The sequence below is a fragment of the Micropterus dolomieu genome, linkage group LG15, assembly GCF_021292245.1.
Source record: "Micropterus dolomieu isolate WLL.071019.BEF.003 ecotype Adirondacks linkage group LG15, ASM2129224v1, whole genome shotgun sequence".
NCBI classification, from domain to species: Eukaryota; Metazoa; Chordata; class Actinopteri; order Centrarchiformes; family Centrarchidae; genus Micropterus; species Micropterus dolomieu.
The window spans coordinates 11,118,386-11,140,144 of record NC_060164.1 but is presented as its reverse complement, the minus strand read 5'-3'; the positions used below and the strand labels follow the sequence as shown (position 1 = coordinate 11,140,144).

Sequence of the window (21,759 nt, the reverse complement as noted above, 5' to 3'; positions counted from 1 at the left end):
TTTATATTTTACAGTTTCGTATAGAATTTCATCACTAAATCCACTTCTGAGAAGTTTTGAGGTGAGAAATCAGCTGTGTAGATTTCGAATATTGACAGTTTTACGAGAAGTGATGGCAGAACAAAAATGTGCTTGAATATTTTCGGAGTTGAGGAGCTCTGCAAGTGGCTGCGGGGGAAGCCTGTACCAACCCGCGGGAGGATCGTGTGAGGCCGGCCAGCCGCCCGCTCACAGAGCCCTCTGCTCCCGCCGTCACACAGACCGCTGCAGCAACAACGGCAGAGGAAAACACAGCTGGAAGGTTTTCATACCGCTTATCTGTCTTCACATTGAAACGTTTTAACCGTAGACTGTATATATTTTAAGACCTGTGTGGATCGCTGCCGTGTGTGTGTCACACTGAACATTACGTCGCGGCAGTAGTGTGTGGCGTCGCTATGACGACAAGCTACATACTATCTCTGGGTTCTATCTGCAATGTAAAACGGAGCAGGGCCAAGTAGAGTCGAGTCTATTGATTTGCACTATGGTAGCATTTTTCGTCAAGGCAGCATAGATCGTCAGAACACCGGCAACAGTTCAACGTTTAGTCCTAATGGTAAGATGTGGAACAATTATATTGTGTGGTTGTGGACTTGTGAGTAACTTATACCATCTGCTAGGTTACGGTCGCAGTCTGAAACGGCTTTGATTTGGATCACACTACCTTTTTTCTTACAACCGCCCTTCTCTGCTTCTGATTGGCTAGTAGTCCTTACCTGGGAACTGCGCATGTGCGACTCCCAACAAAGATTTTGTACAAGTAAGATGCATCACTCTGTAGCTCAAGAGCGGAGCGTACAACACATAGGGTGAAAAGAGAAGCTGCAGCAATGTGCAGTATGAGAAAAAGATGGTGTTTTTTGAAAATTAAACCATGTAAGTCTGTTCTGGTACAACCCCTAATTAAGATTTTGAACCTGAAAATGAGCATAATACCACCTCTTTAAAACAAACCCTGCATGACAAGAGAGTTGAGATTGCTTTGTCAAGCTATCATTTCCAATGTAAATAAGGAGAAGATGAATGAATGTCCATTCTTAATTCTTCTTAGGCTAACACATCATTAAGTGATGACATATGGAAACTGTTTAATACAGCTGAAAGCCTGGGATTGTTTTGACAATCCACCCTGGAATTCATTTGGAAAAACTGTCTAAAAATAAGATCTCAAGGGATGCAAATCTTTCAATTTCATATTGTTTTATCGTAGTTTGATGTACATTTCAGAGGTCTTTCTCCCTCTAAGAGTGCCTGAGAAAGATTAAATAGGCCACAGTGAATGTTGATTTAAGCCACTGATCAAGAACAGCTCTTTCCCTTCGGGTAGGAAGACAAAAGGTAACTGTGCAGCGGTGAACACACAAGACTGTTGTTCTAATTGCATTTAGAAAATGGCTTGAAAAACAGTGGCGCATACAGTTTGCCAATACAGAATTGCTTGGTTAATAAGAAGCTATATTCAATAAGCTACAGTGTTACTGGTTATGGGTTAGTATAAAAAAACAAGTTTATTTCATGAGAAAAAAATTTGTAAAAGACCTCATGCTTTCAGAACTATATTAAAAGCAAGAGGTCTAGTCACTCACAAGACCCAGGGACTGTAACTAAATGTTTTCTCACTCAGTCAATATGTGTCAAAGCAACATAAATCCTATTTTGGGAATGCAAGTGACTTTTAGCGTACTTTGAATCAGGATGTGCTTATGGGGACATCCTGATTTCCAAGGTGGGAAGACTTGTTCTGGCTCTTTATTTAGCTGCAAAACCTCCGGAGCCCTCCACATTTCATCACATATTTGTGAGTTTTACAACTTCAATCTGGTCAAATCTTGGCAGTTTCTTGCAGTATGAGATGGTCAGTGACACAAATCTGAGAACAGGAAGAATTGATGGCCAAGGGTGAGGATTGACCTCATGAAAAGATTCATACAATTTGATACATGATAATACACTATATTTTGATTAACTGCACACATTTGAACATGTTTAAAAGGATATGGACAGATTTCCAGGTGGAAATAATTTGTCAAGGCATTACTGCAACTATAGTAAGTATTCACATTTGTGTCCTAATTTGAGCTTAATAAAGATCAAAGCAATTAAAGTAACATTTGCCTGATTTCACCTGATACCTGTGGTGGAAAACTCAATAAAGGTACAGTCAACAGACCTTTCTTGTTTTTTTTTCTGCTTTGACCAAACAAAATAGAATGCACAGAAGTACTGTTGGGGAGCGAGCAAGCTCTGACTAATGAAGTGTGTCTTCAAACTCTGCAGATTACTGTAATTCAGCCAGTAAATGGCCATGGATCAAATTTTCCACTTTTAAACGTGGAAATCTGAATGTATCATTGTGCTGCAAAATTTAACTGAATGGAGTTACACAGATGGACATGCAGATTTAAAACATATGTCCAAAAGACAGTCAACAAGAAGTCTCATGAGACATCTAGCAGAGGATGTGAGGTTATTTTTTAAAAAGGTTTCTTTTGCAAATCTACTTGCAGTGAACAGTTCCAAAAGAAAATCATTAACTGGACAATAAAACATTTCCAAAGGGAATTGTTGCTCTGTTGGAGACATTGAAAGGATGTTGGTATGAAATAGCACTCTAAACTTTGACTTCTGTTTTTCCTGTAATGGCAATTCAAGATAGACAAAGGTCTTTGTCGTGTGTTAAGATTTACTTTATATTTTCTATGGTGAGACTCCAAGTAGTCCCTGAATTTCTTTGGGTATCTACTACTTCACACTGTTGATATTGGGCCAAGCAAAGAAAACTGCTGAAAGGAGATCACAGCAACAAACTGAAGCATTTTAAAGTGTTTTGACATTTGACACTCATGCAATACCATCAATATTAAATTTTGACTCCTTTCTATCCCTTCAGACAGAATGCAACAAAATGGCATTACATTAAACTACATGGGATCGTGTAAAAAAAAAACAAAAAACAATCACCAGAAAAGTTGAAAAGCAGCTAATGAACTGAACAAGCACAACCCTGTATGCATCTTTAGTCGACAGAGGAACTGTGCAGCCAATCACAGGTTGGAACAACCCTGTAGGCTGCCAGTCATGAAAGTGGATCAGTACAGTGCACCAAGTCATTCACTAGAGCCCACAGAGTTATAGCATGAAAGAGCGGTAGTCATTATCTGATTGGACTATAAACTGGCCACCACTGGTTAAACCCACAGAGCGATTTGGGGGATATTCAGTTTAAATGAAAATGGAATTGGTCCAGGAGGCTAAAATTTAGAAAAATAGTTGTTGTCTCAGAAGTGTTTGTAGATGCATTTATATTTTATGTTTTAACTGAGGCTATATTGAGTTAGAAATAACATTAATTGTGAATAACAAAATAACATTCATATATTTTTTGACTCAACAAATGTGTTTCTGTTTTTATAACTGTATGGTTTAATAGACTTACAAGACAGGAAGTCTGCTAGGCCTAACTTACTTACTCTGCTCCAAACTTACTGACACCAAGAACCAGCACAAATTGCTACATCATGCCCTCAAACCTCGGAGGACAGAAGAGCTGAATGCATAAAGTTTACTTTTGATGGCAACGTGTGTGTGCATTTTTCTATGGACTGCTTTTTTAAACAGGGTTCAAGCTCAAGGATGGATCAATGCTGGCTGTCTGCGACCCAACTTGAAAGCAGTAAGTTTTGCAATGTTTTATGTTGTTTTACTCTTTATTTTGTAGGTTAGCCTGTTCAACTTGAGCGGCTAATGTGGCTGGTCCCACACACTGTTGGACAAATGTTGTAATACTTAGGGACAGTCAAGAGAAACTGTGTAAACGTTAAGCCTGATTTGAAGCAAACAAAAAAACAATATTAGGTTGGATGCTGATAACAGTTTTTTAATGTTGCCTTTTGTGGAACTTTAAAATGCAGCGCTAGCTCAGCTAGCTTTACCTTTGATGTTACATGGAAGCCAGTTCTCCGTGATCCTCACTGGTGTGTGTGTTGCTGTATGTACATTTTCATGACAGACATACTTGATAGCTACGTGTGAAAAAGAAATGGTCAAACTGCAGGAATTCACTTGCTTGGTTACATTGGTGCCCATTAATATATTATAAATAACTGTATATAATCTATTGTTTTATTTCATTTTATTTTATTTAAATGTAACCATATTTTAATACTAATTTAATTATCTGTTAAGTTCTGTGTGTGTAGCATGAAGGGACTATAACCTTTCGAATATACAAGCTTGTGTTGTATAATGACAAATAAGCAACCTTGTACCTCTTACCTTGTATCTCTTACCTTGTATTTAGACTACCAGGTAGAGTACACTCAGTGCACTGTGGCCAATTAAGACTTTAATTGGTCAGGCGACATGAACTCTGACTGACACTGCTTTTCACTGTGACCTCTGCTTTTAAGCATTTTTCTTTCATACCTGTTGAAGATTCTTGAGATGAAGAACAATATTTCAATCTGAACAAAATCCACTGATTAACAGTGTTGTAGTGGCTGGGGTGTGTAGGGGATAGGTGTTATCTCACTTCTTACTAAGGTCAATTTGTTGTTTAGGATGCAGACAAAATATCAAAACTGAGAACTGAAAATCTTGAAAATAAATGTAAATAAAAAGTTATCCTTATGCTGCATTAAGAAGGTCTTGTGTGCCTACAGAGGCTATTGCTGTGCCTGCATTATCAGAGTGGAAGGTAAACACACATTAACACTGTTGCCTGTATGCATATTCCCTGGGGTGTTTATGCAGAGTAAACATAGGTCAACATCTGGAAAGTTAAAACAACAACCTCTAGGTAAGCTGTGTGATATAAGACAGTTACTGAATCTGTACAAAATATTTACTCTGGTCAACAGTTTACTGGGATGTAGAGAAACTCGACTGATGCTTTATTTAAGGTGATTGGGGGCATTGAGATCATGGTAGAGGAGTTGTAAGAGAAAGGAAGCAACAGAACCCAAAAGACAGAAGGTAAAGGAAGGTACTTACCTCTGGTGTGGCAGGGTTGAAAGCCACACTGAGCACAGTGTCTGAGTGTTTTTGGAGTTTGTAGAGGTAGCTGCTGCTACGGATGTCATACACATAGGCCTGAAATGAATCAGATGGACTACATGAACAAAAGCAAGCATGAACTGTAACCATGCAGTGATGTACACGATCAATCTATATAAAAAGAGTTAAGCTGCCCCGCCGAATAGGTTTACAGTATGTACAGTACACACAAGACTGAAGAAGGAGCACAAATGAAATGTGGTACAATGTAAATGGAAGACACAAACAGGTGCAAATAGATGCACATTTGCTTTAGGGATCGTTTCAACTTTGAGGAAAAACTTTGTGCTCATCCTGCTGAAGATTTGTAATTGCTTTGAGTTTGAGCTCCAGCACACGCAGGCAGACTTCATACATATGCATTTACTGTGTGTACTGCCAATGTCCATTGGTTGTTTGGGGCGAATAAAAGAGTATATATTGTGAACACCTTAATACATCATAGTTTCCTGTTAATATTATCATACTGATTAAAGTTTTCTTGATGATCACTTGGAGTTTGTGAATATGTTCAGAGATTAACTTGACAGTGAGACTTGGCTCTTGTTGATATCAAATACACATGCAAAAAATCATGTAATACTGTGCCAGAATGGGTTGTCCCAACTGCTGGACTAAACCCAGATCACTCTGGAGATAAGTTAACCAGTGTATTTAAAAAAATAATAATCTGGGTATCAAACTTCAGTACTTTTTGGGTAAGCAATCAAATGTCTCTAGCATCGGATATCGAAAACTGTCAAGCATCAAAATTTTGCATCAAATACACTTTTTTTTGAAAATTATCAAAGCTTCCTGATACTCACGTTTGAAAAAATCAAACAGCAAATCCAGAAGAGACATCAAGTATTGATGCCAGTATCACAATAACAATCCGGTAAAACTCACACTTTTTAGGCAAGGATACAAAAAGTCTTAGCTACTGTGTGGCTTGTCATTCACTCATAGCACTCAAATACTTAGCACTTTAAAATTAAGTGGCCCTTAAGAACGATCAACAATACTAATGAACCCTTGCAGATTTACAGTACGTATTAGTGTTATTTTCTGCTTTTAGGTGGTAAAAGCCCTGCTAATCATCCCTTTACTTGTGGATGTTAACTAGGTGTGGATTTTACACTTGGTGTTTGGTGCACAAAAATACATTGTATACTGCAAATGCAGACATCTTAGAATTAACACTTAAATTTGAAATATTAGAATAGATATATAAATGTGTTATCTGCATGTTAGCAACGTTTTTTTTTCTTTTCAAAATAAAATTGTTGAGTATTTAAGACCCACTCGTTTGCTTCAGTGCCATGAGCACAGATAAAAACATATGTGGGGATGTTTGTTGCCAGACGGCGACTCATCAGATTCCTGCAGCTGTTTTGCATTATGTTTCCCTGAAAAATGTTCAAATGTGATCTGTCTGATGCATATGACGTGTGTGGTGCCTAACTGGGCATTAGATACTTGGAAGAAAAAAGTTCTTTCAGGAATGCTTAAATATCACATGGATACTTATATGTATCAGTTTTTATTGACTTTAGCTGACGTGGAGAGCAGGGGCAGCAGAGTTATGAAAACTAGAAAAAAAAAACTGAAAACTGACATATTCTATATAATCAATTTCATGTCAGATGATAATAGGAAAAGCCAAAACAGGTGAAAACAACACATATTTAAACTGAACACACAACAGGTTAACATCGACCACACTGAAATGATATTCTGCTTAGATTGTTTTTGGTCTCGTGTCTTTGGAAAATGTGTAATATGATCTAGGGAGTCTTTTTATTCAGGTTCTTTTTTTCCATGATTGCTTTTTGATATATTAAGACAAGTACAAATGTGTCTGGCTTATAGAAGTCTCAGGGCAGCTACAAATAAGTATGGTGTAGCTCACGACCATACACTCTCCCGATTTCCAAGAAAGGTTGGAAATGTCCGATCTCGACAGAGATGCTCTCAAATGTCCGTGCTGTGCTGAGTCCTGTAATTAATAATAACCAGCAGCATACATATATTATTCCACTGCTTTCAACAAGCACGTACACCAGAAGAAAAGAGAGACGGATAAGGAAAAGGGAGGCAGTCTACTGAAATCATCTTGAAAGCAAGTATAAGGCAGTCTGGAAAAGCAATTAAACCGTTCTGCTTCTACATGAATGTTGAATTTGACTTCTATGGAAAAAGGCTCGAGTCCAAACAAAAATCTCTGAGTCAAGCACAAACAGTCCTCATCTTAAATGGAGGTAAAATTGATAAAGATCTGCCACTGTTTTCCTGCTGTCATTCGCCTTAAACAATCCATCCATCCATCCATCGTCAACCGCTTATCCTGCGTACAGGGTCGCGGGAGCCTTAAACAATATAAAGTATAAATAAACTAACTAATCGCAAGTAAGTCAGAATACTTTTCTGCCTCTGGTGAACTGCAACTTCAATTTAACATAAACAGATACCAAAAGAGATAAACTTTCTCAGACAGGACTTATATGCTTCTTTGGGCATGATTTAACTGTCAAAATCTTATGAGAATATCTCAAGCTGCAATATTTTGTTTTTCTTTCTTAACAGCAGATCCACCACAGACAGAATTGGCCAGACACAGAAATACAGTAACAGATGATCAAGCACATATTAAGTCTTGTTGAAGCTGATCAAATGCCACATTAGCCATCAACCTTTCGCAACTTTGTGACTTACACTGCGCTGAAATAATAAAACCAAAGAATGCATATACAGTGTCTCACAAAAGTGAGTACACCCCTCACATTTTTGTGTACAGTGTAAATTTGCTTTTCTTCTCAAAATAACACATCACACAGCCATTAATGTCTAAACTGCTGGCAACTAAACGGAGTACACCTCTAAGTGGAAATGTCCAAATTGGGCCCAAAGTGACAATATTTTGTGTGGCCACCATTATTTTCCAGCACTGCCTTAACCCTCTTGGGCACGGAGTTCACCAGAGCTTCACAAGTTGCCACTGGAGTCCTCTTCCACTACTCCATGAGCTGGTGGATGTTAGAGACCCTGCGCTCCTCCACCTTCCGTTTGAGGATGCCCCACAGATGCTCAATAGGGTTTAGATCTGGAGACATGCTTGGCTAGTCCATCACCTTTACCCTTAGCAAGGCAGTGGTCGTTTTGGAGGTGTGTTTGGGGCTGTTATCATGTTGGAACACTGCCCTGCGGCCCAGTCTTCGAGGGGAGGGGATCATGCTCTGCTTCAGTATGTCACAGTACATGTTGGCATTCATGGTTCCCTCAATGAACTGTAGCTCCCCCGTACCAGCAGCACTCATGCAGCCCCAGACCATGACACTCCCACCACCATGCTTGACTGTAGGCAAGACACACTTGTCTTTCTACTCCTCACCTGGTTGCCGCCACACACGATTGACACCATCTGAACCAAATATGTTTATCTTGGTCTCATCAGACCACAGGACATGGTTCCAGTAATCCATGTCCTTAGTCTGCTTGTCTTCATCAAACTGTTTGCAGGCTTTCTTGTGCATCATCTTTAGAAGAGGATTCCTTCTGGGACGACAGCCATGCAGACCAATTTGATGCAGTGTGCAGCGCATGGTCTGAGCACTGACAGGCTGACCCCCCCACTCCTTCAACCTCTGCAGCAATGCTAGCAGCACTCATATATACAGTATATATATACACTCTATTTCCCAAAGACAACCTCTGGATATGACGCTGAGCATGTGCACTAAACTTCTATTGCTCGACCATGGCGAGGCCTGTGGAACCTGTCCTGTTGAACCGCTGTATGGTCTTGGCCACTGTGCTGCAGCTCAGTTTCAGGGTCTTGGCAGTCTTCTTATAGCCTAGGGTTCTTTGCCATGAGGTGCCATGTTGAACTTCCAGTGACCAGTATGAGGGAGTATGAGGGCAATAACACCAAATTTACACACCTGCTCCCCATTCACACCTGAGACCTTGTAACACTAACGCCGGGGAGGGAAAATGGCTAATTGGGCTCAATTTGGACATTTACACTTCACGGTTTACACATTAATGGCTATGTGATGTGTTATTTTGAAGGGACAGCAAATTTACACTATTATACAAGCTGTACACTTACTACTTTACATTGTTTTTGTGAGATACTGTACATTGTGCACTGTACACTAAATTGCATTGTCACCCTATTCAAAATTGAAATTTATAAATTAAAAAACTGATTATCATAATTATCTTGTCAAATTATGTTTACAACCAACCTGACTGTCTGCAATGCAGTATAACTATCCTATGTATAAAGGGGAGAATGAAGCACACACTGTATATGGAAACCCAGAGTATTAATTACTTACACAGTTATCCTCAGAGCCCGAGGCAATAAACCTGCCGCACGGTGAGATGGCTGATGAGCATGGATGGCAGCGATTTAGATGGTTCTCATAACGTCGCACACACCTGAGGAGAAGATGCGAACAGCGGTGTGAAAATTATTTAATAAACCCAAACCAACCTGATGTGAAGGACAAACTAAATATTTGACTGATAATGTCTCAATGGGTCCCTGTGGGATTAAATCAATACATAGCATTTCTGGCTTGTCTGATTGCAATGGTCACATTAAGAGCGAATAATATGTCAACTATATTTGAAATAATGAAACCATTATAATTCTATTCATCCTGAGCTATGTGTGCCAAGAAAGACCATGAGATAGAAAGGGACACATTTAATAAAAACAATATGATAATCTCAAAAACAATGCTTGAGAAGTGAGACATCTTATGGGCATGAATAGTATTTCACACATGAGTGCAGACATATCACAAAAAATGTGATCTGTAAAATGAAAATGCTAAATTTATTTTTATACAGAACTCGGGCAGGAATAACTAAGGAGCAGAATGCTACCTGGCAGTCCTCACGTTTTACACATCTCAACTAGCTGTGGACAAGGAGTTGAGCATGACTCAAGCAAAACATAGGAAAGAGAAGGTAGTAGATGATGAATGGCCCCTTCGTTCAACTTCTGTGCTGTTGTTTTTTGGTTTGCAACAGCATGTAATGTCTTTACAATGCCACTAACAGCTAGTTGAGCGAGGGTCTCTATATGGGCTGGTATGTTGGCAGAGCAGGACTTGGACAGGATCTGCTGAGGGCATGTCTTTGACATTCACATGCTAATGTCATTAAGCTGGACTAAAAGTAGGTCATATCGCTGGTGACCATAAAGAAATTTGATCTACACAGTAACAGTGAGCACATTCATACAACTGTTAAGCAATATCCAGACTTTATGAAGTTTATTATGTTAAGACTGTATCAGAGAGGTGTTAATTCAACTCTATACATTGTTGCTGCCAGTTGACTATGCTATCTGGCCATACAGCTCTCAGAGGAGTAAGCCACAATTGAACACCTCATTAGACTTAGTTGGACCTAGAGGAACCTAGAGTATCCTGCCAATGCTGCAAAGAGGGTCACCTGACTGAAAACAACATCACAGGAGGGGTCTGGAGGGGAGTCAGATCTGGTGACACCATCCATCCAATCATGATGACAAGAGTTTGTGACCATTCTCCTGTGTCTTGAGTTACAAACAGTAGTATGGTGTGCAAATGTCTTTACCAGTATTAAAGCCCAGCTGAGTTTATCCGCTCATTTTTAAAGAGAGAAAACAGATGGTGACAAATGAAAATTGGGCGTGACTGACAGCTAGTGGAGCCGATGAAAGGGGAAAAGATAAATGATGCAACTTAACCTCACAGCCTTGACTGTGGAGATGATAGACTAGTGCTAAGCCCTTTGCAGGAAGATCCTATAAGAACTATAAAAGAAAATATTTCTTCTGTACAGCTTGACTTTAAGAATATACTCATACCCAACAGGGTTATATTACTTTCTGTTTGAGAGCTTATCATTTTAATGGATAGCAAGATGGATGAGAAGTATGTGTTTCTAAATCCCTATCAGTACATCATGACATTCAACCCTGCAGGTTGCAACTGACTAAACCTGTCACTATCACACCGATCAGAAGCAGTTTAGCAAGTTAAGAGTAAACACTCGGCTGTTTTTTAGGTCAGAATGTGGATCTAATGTTTTGACTGAGGGAGTAGAGATGCTGGCCTGAATCTCCCTCCACACACATTCTCTGTTTTGTGTGAGTGATGACTATCTGGTATTTGCCTGATGACTAATACAGACTGCACTGGAGGGTCTGATCCTCTTGAGTGGGAGCCTATACGGTTACTGAATCCACCTGGGTATTCAGCGTCAGTCATCAAGGTAATCAGCAGGCTAATCATAGCTCATTATGTGGAGCCAATATATTTCACCCAATTTAACTGTGTCGGTGCAAATCAGGCAAAAGCTGGCTTTTCTTTGTACTATTTGATATTATTTAATAATTTTTAGTCACATGATGTATTGTTCGGCATTCATTTATCAGACGATGGAAATTCCACCAGACTTAAGGGGAATACATCACTGAACTAAAGAGAAACAGATCACCATCTGTTCACTCTAGCTTTAGAATCGGAATCTGAGTAGGTCTGCTTTATGCTAAATGCTGGTGTGTAGACCTCTGAACTAGAACCTTGCTCACGTAAACACATCATTTGGAAATACAAGGGGCGAGTGACGGGTGGTGGCTTTGAGAAATAAACAGTGACCAATCTGGTGGTTTACATTGCTCTGTAAGTGTGACAAACTTTCAAAAACCATTATCCTCACTCCATCTTTGATGGATACACATGGGTTTCATGCATGTTTGTGCTTCTGTCTGAAAAGGAAGGGGCAAGACGTGCTGGGCATTCTCAGGTAACAGAGCAAAAATAAAACTAAGATTGAGTTTAAGAAGTTTCCACTGAAACGTTTTCCCATTGTGGTTTTTCTGAAGGTCTCCAGTGTGATCAAAGACAGAATACTATTTTATTAAATCCATATTTGTAAAAACCTTTTACCTATACAGCCATTCATCAGTAGTGTTTATGGCAAAGCCAATAAGGTCATAAAATAACTAACTTGTTTTAACAAGCTAGATAAAAGGTAATGCCCTGGCAGTGGCAAATAGCTTTGTTTTTTTATATTTGATTACATTAATGTTTAAGTTGATATTTACAAGAAATATTTTATTGCTACTGTAAAGGGAATACTGCTGGTAAAAAGCACCTTATTTGTTTAAATGTGTTTGCAAACCACATGTTATTGTCCTTTTGTGTATATAGCAGTACATTTAAATTAAAAGTGCGCAATACACTACTTTAGAATTCATTATTCAATTTTGCACTATATGACTATACGATTAATGGCTATTAATCGCAGAAAATCATGCGATTAATCGCAATTAAAAATCTTAGTCGTTATCCAGCACTAGTTTTAATATCTATTTTAAACCAGTATCTCATGTCAATTCAGAGATTTTGCTGTTTGCTGTTCCTGTACTAAAAGTATGCTGTTATTGTACTGTAGCTTTTTGATTCATTTAATCTATCAGGAGTTACATGAAATGGTCACTCAAGTATTGTTCCATTTAGAAGCAGAAAACTGCCTTGAATAAAATAATCTGATTATCATGAAGAGCAGTCATATGAGCACCTTATGTAAGCTTTACTCATGCCACACATTCATCCAAGAAATGTTATATTACCTTATTATATCATTACGAGATTGTGAAGAACATAAAACCTAGAACTGACTTAACTACTTCCATTAGCTGAAAGCTGCACATAAAAATAAATACATAGAAACAATATTTTAGGGGAGCTTTAACTCTTCTTGTGGTTACTACTAGCTACAGAAACAGACACATAAGGTTTATCAAAGAGGGAAATAAAGTTAATAGGGACGGAAAAATGAAAACAATGCATCTACATATTGTTTTCATACATCCATGTGTTTCATCTCAGAGGAACTGCCTCTGCTGATGGATGCTTGATGATAGCTCTCAGAACCAGAAGTTGACCTGGAAACCAGGCACAAATATTTATCAGATAGCAATAAGGTTTTGATGGAGTCTGGTATGAGGAGTTAAACATGGAAGGAGTTTCATACATGAAAGAATGAAACACTCAATTATGCCTTCTACCGGGCCAAAAAGAACATTTTGAAATCCAAGAGAGCCTACTTGAATTATCCGCCTCATGGATATCTGCTACTAAGCACCAAAGAAAAATATTCTCAGCTTCGTACTTTGGAAAATGAACAATTGCCGATTCACTCATCAACTAAGGAATGTTTGTTTAAGAATTCTTTTTAGATTTAATTGGAATATAAGGTAATTTTACTCTCAGGAATAACAGAGGACTAAAAAGCAATGACGGTTTCTTCCTTAATGTGCTTTAACATTTGATTGTCACAAATGATATTTTTCCTTCAGAAAAGCCTGAAGAAACTGAAGTATGTCGTAAATGTAAATACATAGACATTATATCACACTTTTCTTGTCCAATTTTTACTTTAAAGGTACATTGGTTACAAATCCAACAGAATAGACTGTATTTATACCAACCTAAGTGTACGAAGGTCCCAAATCTTCACGCCATCTGTGACTGCACTGGTGAGGAAGAGGTTGTACGAATCCGGCGCTTGTCTACTAAAAATGGAGCCCTGGGAAATATACACAAAAAACATGAATGACTAGTCAGCACATACTTGACTGAAATGTGTTGTAAATCAGCTTCTCTTATTGCTCAGTACTGGAAAATATTGTAGCTGTAAATCCATATTGGCAAATAGGTTTAATTATTATTCCAGGTAGCATTGTTACTACCTAAAAGAAGGAGGTGACATTAAAGGCAATCTAAGCACATTGGGGCTGGAAGGAAAACTGGAATGGAAGCAGCATTGTTGTTAATTTGTCTTTGTGTGTCATTTTCCATCTTTTATATGCCACACTGAGATAGGCTTCAATTGTAAACATAGAGATTCCATCTATACATAAATTCCATATATGACTTTTACAACAAGGGATCAAATGATACACCGGAGTGTGTTAGTTGGAGAGTGAGAGAGAGAGAGAGCGCGCAGTGATGGGGGTGTTTTTTGTTTAGATTTCCATTAAGAGTGTGAGAACGGGAGTCTGAGAGGGCATTTCCAGTTCCATTTTCCGAGAAGCCCTCTGCTCTGATGAGTTCCAGGTGAATTTTGCCGAAGAGGCGATGGAAATTTGAAGTGGGAAAAGCTGCTTCACATGCTGCAGTTCCTGATGTTTGGTCCGCCTCAGGACGGGAAAGCAAGCAGGGAAGAAAGAGTGTTGTTGTGTGTGCAGTCTCCAGGCAGGGGCAATCCCACTGATCCGTAGGTATTAACCCTACGGGCATCCAAAGGCCCTCGGGCATCCAGGCGGAGGAACTCACATTGATGCAATAGCCAAGCTGAAACAACACACTGCAGGCTTTCCACAATGTACGGCACACAATAGGTGGCGTGACAAAGAACAGGCACCTCTGGGTTGAAGGAGTAGAGTCAGCTGTGTGTAACAGTGCATCACAGGTGAATGTGTTAAAGCACTTAATCCATGCCACTAGCTGCAGTTTGTCCAGCTAATCCGGGCTTGCCTGAGTGTCAAGTATGCACAGGTCAACATGCAGAAGTGACTTAAGTTAATGCCTCAGGGTCACAGGGTACACGCCTCTCTCTTGCACAAATACACACATTTCTGTATTCCAAGTTATCTAAGCATCTGTAAAATAGTTAAAAATTTCCATAATTTTTATGATCAAAATTAATGGTTTTGTTGCTATTACAAATCTGGCAAACATTCATATGACTATACATGGAGAGAAACCAGGAGCTTAATTTCAATGTAAAATGTAATGTGATAGCTACACAGAAATGTAAATAATATGCGGAAAACCCAGACTTGAATGCATGAATTTATTACTGATATTTATAGTTTCATTTTGAGTGATGTAGTATTGCATTCTTCATAGCACTATAATGGATATGGACTCAGGCCCAAGCTGTCTACTTGTTAGACACCAGCAAATTGGGCCCACATTGGTCCAAGACAGTGATCTGGGAGTAAGGCCACATAAACCCAAACTGCATCATGGAACAGCTTTACTCCAAGGCCATCATCCAGCACGCAATCTCCTCCTGCCATCTCCTACGGCAGTCTTAATCCTGATGCACCAGGGATTTACATTCAAACACTCAGCAAGATGAATGATACTGATAATGGCATAACCTGTCTGTCTGTCATGGAAATTTTTTGGGTAACCATGACATTTTTTTAACCATTTTTTTTAACCATGACCTTCTTCATTCACACCACAAACTAAATTTTTTGGGTAACCATGACATTTTTTTAACCATTTTTTTTAACCATGACCTTCTTCATTCACACCACAAACTAACACTTTTATTCCCTCAAAGACTATCTGCGCCTTATGTAACTTGCACAACACTCATAGATGTCTTATGTAACGTAATAAAATCTGCCAAATAGTAGACCCTTAAGTAAAATGGAAGATGGGGCTTACACTACCAACTGATGTCAAGCTGTGCAGATTCTTTGCTGTGTGGGTCAGATCTAAACAGCACTCAGATTTTTATTTATTATGAAGAATCAATGCATATAAACCAGAAGTTGAACAAACTTCTTGTACTCTTCTTGTACTATATGTCACTTGATATACACAGTCATTATTGACGGTACATCTTATTACGAATTAAAATAAAGATAATACATAGTAGATGGAATCCTATTTGGGCAGTCTGTTTATTCACGCGTACATTTAAATGGCCTCACCTTGTTCTGTGTAATGCAGTGGACGACTCTGCTGTGGGCATCAGGCAGCTCTGAGGCAACTGTGCCCTTGTTCATGTCAAATAGTTGAATAGATCGATCTGAACCGCACACCAGAACGATGTCTGAGACAGCTTTTAGGAAAAGTTACAAGATGTATTATTTACAAACTATAGGCCTGCTGTCGACAAGCTGCGGGGTGTGTAAGTGTTTATGATGTAGAAAGTTCAGGAACATTTTTAATGACATATATCTATGTGGCCAGTATTCCAAGGGGAAAATATATTTCATACATAAATCATTTAAAGAATGTCACCTTTCCCTCATTCTTCACAGGCCAGCAATAGAAGCTGGTGCTGAGCTGAGTAGATGACTGAGTACATCAGTTTGCTTTCTTGCAGATGGCTTCTATCATTCCATGCTGTGATGCAAAAGTATACAAATTTTAATTGTCAGCAGTTGTCGGAAAGTTTGCAAACTCTTGGATTTAGCCTTTAAAATGGTCTTTTTTACTCAGTTTTAACACAATATCTGACTCTACATGGAAAAAAGACATTTTAAATGAAATGATAAAAAATAAAATATAAATATTTTTATATAAGAATTAATTTTCATGTAGTAATTTGTATTTATTCCATATAATCCCATGTTAAACACATGTGGATTTTAGTATATTTATTTATTATTACATATTTACACAAGTGAGTGAGTCTCCTTTTGAATGGTGTTCATTAACACTCTCGGTTTACTTCTCTAAAATAAATCTCAGTGAGTTTTTGATTATTCCTTAATTTATATAGAAAATCAAGACATAAAACATAAAAAAACGTATTTTAATGTAATCACTGTATATCTATTTTTCCAGTTGGCCAGCGCCAAGCACAGTGGTGCAAAATAGCTCCTGACAGGATCTCACTCATCCCAGCGCAGCTCAGTTCAGTCGATTTATTGGAACGTAAATGCATTTTAAACCCTGACAAGGGGTTGGAATGCAGACATTCCTGAAAAATTAAAGACACCTAAATGATTTACAGGTAAAATCAGGAGTGGAAGCCCTGAAGCAACATGCAAAGACTTTATAGAGCACAGACTGATTGCTGTGGTTGACATGGAGGGGGTCCAATGAGACGCTCCAAGTAAAACAACTTAAGGGATAGGTTCACTTTGCCCTCCAAACCATTAACGCAGCCTAAACTATAACACTTCCTGCTGCAAGAACAATAATGACAATAAAAAGGATACAAGAGAAGAAATCATTGATTGCAGACAAGGCGGTGATGTCTGTTGCTGTAGCCGTCGAAAAGCATCTTGCCAATTTGACGACACTTCGTTGCTGATATCTATGAAGAAAAAGAAGAAGTTGCATCATTCTCTAAACCAATAAAGGTAACTATATGATCAAAATGTCTACCTGATCCCTTTGCACACCTATCTTTCTTCATCTCTGTCTGATCGATACGGCTGCAGGAGAAAAACCCGTAAGACGCACTACCCTTTACAACTGATGCACTGATTTCAAGTGTTTCCCATTCACAATACACATCACACAAATAACTACCTAAAGTGGAAAAAGATGAATAAGCTTAATGCACTGCTAAAAGAGGTTATGGAGGGCTTTTACCGTCATGTCCCTGGCCTCCAGAATAAACCACGACAGTTTACAGTACACAGTCAAACAGTTTGGGTGGTCATGATAGTCAGCAGTGTCTGTGGAAGCAGCTAAATAAAGCCAGGCCCCCATCAAATCAGTAACAAAGCCTGTTTCCTAAATAGATTACATAAGTCTTATAAAAGACCAGTCCTTTCATGCATATTCCCCTTTTAAACTGCATTTCAGTGTTGTTACAATATATGTGTTTGCATTGGTAGTCATTATAGCTGGGTGTCTGGAGGCAAAAAGCTGCAGATGATTGGTTTGAACCCTCCCTCCCCTGCTGTTAATGTTCTCTCAAGAAAGGCACGTAAACCCCAAAATATCAGTGTTACTGTTTATAGGGAAACAACACTGTGATCCTTCTTTGCAGCTTTGAATTTTGAATGTATGCCATAGTGATTGTGTAACAAAATTGTTTTTTTGTTTTTATGTTGTGATGCTTCTCTAAGAAAATTTGTCAGCCTAAATAGAAAAAACTGCAGTTGTCTGGACACAAACACAATCTGTGAGGCCAGTACAATACCCTACATTTCTTTTAGCTTTATTCTTCCATTGACCTCTAGGGAAGACAAGTTAACAAATACTAGAAAACATTAAGTACAAGCAGTAAATATAGTATATTGATACATTGCATGCACAAGTAAAACCAATGCAAAACCCACAGCTAGTTTATGCATCACTATCAAATATACATGCTGAACTGTACTGTATAATAATCCCTTGTCTGTACCTTTTGATGTTGTCTCGTGTGACGTCCACGTTATACAGGTACAAGCGTAGAGAAGGCCCAGATGCCAGAAGCAGAAATTTGTCGAGGTAATAAAACTGAGCACCTCTGATGGGTTTGCAGAACATACTGTTCCCCTAAAGGAGGAAAGAAAAAAAGACAAAGATCAAGCTAATGTCTTCAAGTTATTGAGACATTCATGATCCAAGAAAACTAAAATTATAAGAAGAATAACTAATAAGAATGTATTTTATGTTCATGTTTCTGTATCTCCTCTTATTATTTTTTATTATTAGGATAAATAAATAGTTTTGTCAAAATATGTACTCCATATTGCCTGGGGGTGATTTAAAGCAAAGTAAAGTCCCGGCTGAATTCTGAAAGCAATAAAAAGCTGTAATAGTAAGTCGTGTACACTTTTATATATTGTACAGCACTAAACACTTTTTAATTGCTTAAAATGATACATGCAGCACCCTCAGCTGTGGTGTGTTAAATTAGTGCATTAGTGGTAGACCACGTAAATCTTGAATATTTGCTCAATTCAGATTTCACCAAACCAACTAACGTCTCCTCATTCTTGTCTCTTCATAGTTCATAGGGAAGTTTTTCATACCATGTGGAAAAAGGGACTATTCCAAAAATTGGATGGAGTGAACTCAATAAAAAGCATCTGCATCAGAAACTTTCTCTATCGAAAATTAACATTGTTCTCCTTAACCCCCAAAGTGCATAGTTAGTTAGAGTCTAATCAAGGTAAACAAAGATAAAAAAGATGGGCTGTTCTGTCAGATCGACCTACTGTCTGACATCGAACGATGTCCAATGACAAGATATTTTAAGAATACTATATGGTGATATGAGGTTATATCTTTCTAATGTGTTCAAGTATAACTGTGCAATGTCATTTGTAATTCTGGCTCACCCCGTAAGAGCTCTTGTCCCTGAAATGACTTGCTTTTGTGGCCAAGTTGTTTCACAAGAGCATCAAGCAGCCATGGCTGCAGACCCAGCCAAGCTCGAAACAATCTCACTGAGTGGAGCGAAGCAGGGATGGTTAGCATCAGCTATTGGGAGACCCCCGAGTTTTCACTTGGCATGGGGAAGTAGACGTACTTCTGACTGTCCCATTAAATGTGATACCCAATGAAGTAAGGAGGGTCTGCATATAATCACAGTTTTGGATCCGAGTCCAGCAGATGCTTTCAATGACAAAGTCACTCTCCTTGAGCCAAGAAATACACCATTTTATTATTCAAATTAATTTGGCTTTCTCTTTTTTAATTCTTGAGACTATTGTTATTAGAAAAGGAAAAAGTGAAGTAAGCCAGTTTTATATCAATATGTCAAAGACAGACTTTAAACATTTCACAGAAATTCCCCAGTTATAAAGATGTGCAATGACTCTACAACACATGACAAAACAAATTAAATAATTTTTATCAAAGCATCTCTTACTTGCTTACACTATACTCAATAATATACTGCACCCTTTCCATTACCCTTAATACACTATATATCTCTTAATATAGAACTTTATCACAGAATCCATACCTGAGAGGATGAGATACTGAGAGCATGTTCTTAAGAAAAGGAAATGAACATGTGAAGCAAAACATTGTGGTTACAGTAGCAACCACTATTCTACTGTCATTCAGCTGTGGCATCATGGTCTCATTTACAACACTGCAATTAAGGACAAAATCCTTCCAGGAATCACATAGCCGTTTTGGAGACAGGAGTGAGAGTGAAAAATGTGCATGACCTGTAGTTCTTTTGGTTTACTTCGAAACCAATGAATTTTCAGATATTCAGAGAAGGGCCTTTTTGCAATATGAGGTCACTCTGACTGGTCCTCACTTCACTGTTTTTTCATGGCTAGGACTTGGACCTGGAGTAATGAGTGAGTGAAAGTGTGTTTGAGATGTATTGGTGATGGTTTAGATTAGGGGTTGAATGAATTCCATAAAACAGGTGGAAAAATACACAAGTGTTTGAATTCATGGAACATTTACCATGATAATGGCAGACTCTGGGCTGCCATGAGTCCAGACTCGTAGTGACTGGTCTTCTGACGCACTAAGCCACCACTGTCTGTTGAGGCTCCAGCTCACACTGCTCACTGGTTTGTCGTGCCCTACATATAAAGAGAGAGGTTTCGAAATCAACCTGGAAAGTGTGGCTGTAATATTTACATTTATCGTACTGTTCAGGAGAGTCAGGCAGAATGAAGAGAAGAGGCTCATGGTGACCTACTGGTCACCTCAATGTCTGTCCTCTCATCTCTGCTGCCCCCCTGTGGCGACTATGTTTCCGCAGTTTGACATGCATGTATGTCCTTTCTTTGCCTGTTAGTGTTTGCTTTACTGCCCAGGATGGCTGGGTGGCAGACAGAATTGTTTGCTCTTAGTAATACTTTAATCTTCACCAGTGTGTAGAATAGCACAAAATACTAGTTCAAACCTAGTTGGTCTCAAAAGACAATGTGCCCTTTTCATCTTTTTTCTAACACCACCGCCTAGGTTTTACTGTCTGATAAAAACAAAGACAGCATGTTCTAAATTCTTGCTTTGGAATGTAACCAAACCATGCTTTATCTACAATTTTGACAGCGATAGCTGAGTGAGTGAATAGTTGGATTCCCTCTGAGTCTTTCATCCAAAGTATGTTAATAGGAATGGCCCAAATAAGGCAGACTGAACATCTTAGTTTCAACCTCCTCCTTGTCTCAGAAGCATCAGGGGTAAGATCTTAACCTCGAATAGCTCTAAAATGTAATCATAATCTGTGATGTCAATCAATCACTGAGGTGACAGAGGGCAAAAACTGTATAACCCGGAGGTTTTTAAGGTACAGTTACTCGTGTCCACTTCATGCACCTGTGTAGGCAGTTGGATCGCCAGTAAGAGAGGACGTATACAATAACACTGAGCTGTCGCCAAGACCACAAAGGATTTGTTTTCCGTCACCTGGGAGAGACAAGGAAACAGAAATGAACAGAAAGAACAGCAGAATTATTATAACCAAAAAGAGTTTGGTTTGTTTTTTTAAACAGCAGGGAAGTGAAGTGCTTTATCTAAATAGGAAAATTTATCATAGAATAGAATATTATTGTGTAACAACAACAATGAACTGCTCTAAATTTATTGCCAATGCCTCCTCATAAATTATTGTTTTACCTAAATTCACCATTCCAGTAAAGGATGGACAAAGCTGGATGCTCTTTATAACTTTCTGTTTGCTAAGTGATACTTCAAACTCTGTTACTGCTGATAAAATGCTATAAGTTCAGGCCGCAACAAAAAGAGTGTACAGTCTCCAATTCTCAATGTAAAACCTCAGATCCTCAAATCCTGGTCTCTGTCTGCTCACACTTCTTTGTATAACTACTTTGCCTGAAAGTCATTGTTATCTGTACTCACTTTAGATTTGAAATGTTTGAGAAGTACATTGTGATTTTAGAATTTTCATAACATTACTGACTGGTGACTCTATTTTTTAAAATGTATTATTAGGTGTTTTAAATATTATGGTCAGTATTGCCGCAGCAAACATGTCTCA

At 38.5% G+C, this 21,759-nt stretch overlaps 1 protein-coding gene across 2 annotated transcripts in view; it reads right to left on the bottom strand.

Moving 5' to 3' along the window:
• wdr27 (WD repeat domain 27) overlaps window positions 1-21,759 on the bottom strand; it is a 49,062-nt gene that overhangs the window by 14,244 nt on the left and 13,059 nt on the right. Inside the window, exons 16-24 of one of the 2 annotated variants that reach the window (XR_006828417.1) lie at window positions 21,078-21,167; window positions 20,214-20,335; window positions 18,202-18,335; window positions 17,060-17,157; window positions 15,821-15,942; window positions 13,577-13,674; window positions 9,420-9,522; window positions 5,035-5,133; window positions 4,332-4,467 (exon numbers count right to left, since the gene is read on the bottom strand). Coding sequence is in view for 1 of the 2 variants with exons in the window: in XM_046071110.1 (XP_045927066.1) it covers window positions 5,035-5,133; window positions 9,420-9,522; window positions 13,577-13,674; window positions 15,821-15,942; window positions 17,060-17,157; window positions 18,202-18,335; window positions 20,214-20,335; window positions 21,078-21,167 (866 nt within the window). In the remaining variant the exon portion in view is untranslated. The remainder of the gene's footprint in view (window positions 1-4,331; window positions 4,468-5,034; window positions 5,134-9,419; window positions 9,523-13,576; window positions 13,675-15,820; window positions 15,943-17,059; window positions 17,158-18,201; window positions 18,336-20,213; window positions 20,336-21,077; window positions 21,168-21,759) is intronic. The other variant, XM_046071110.1, reaches the window with a different exon arrangement.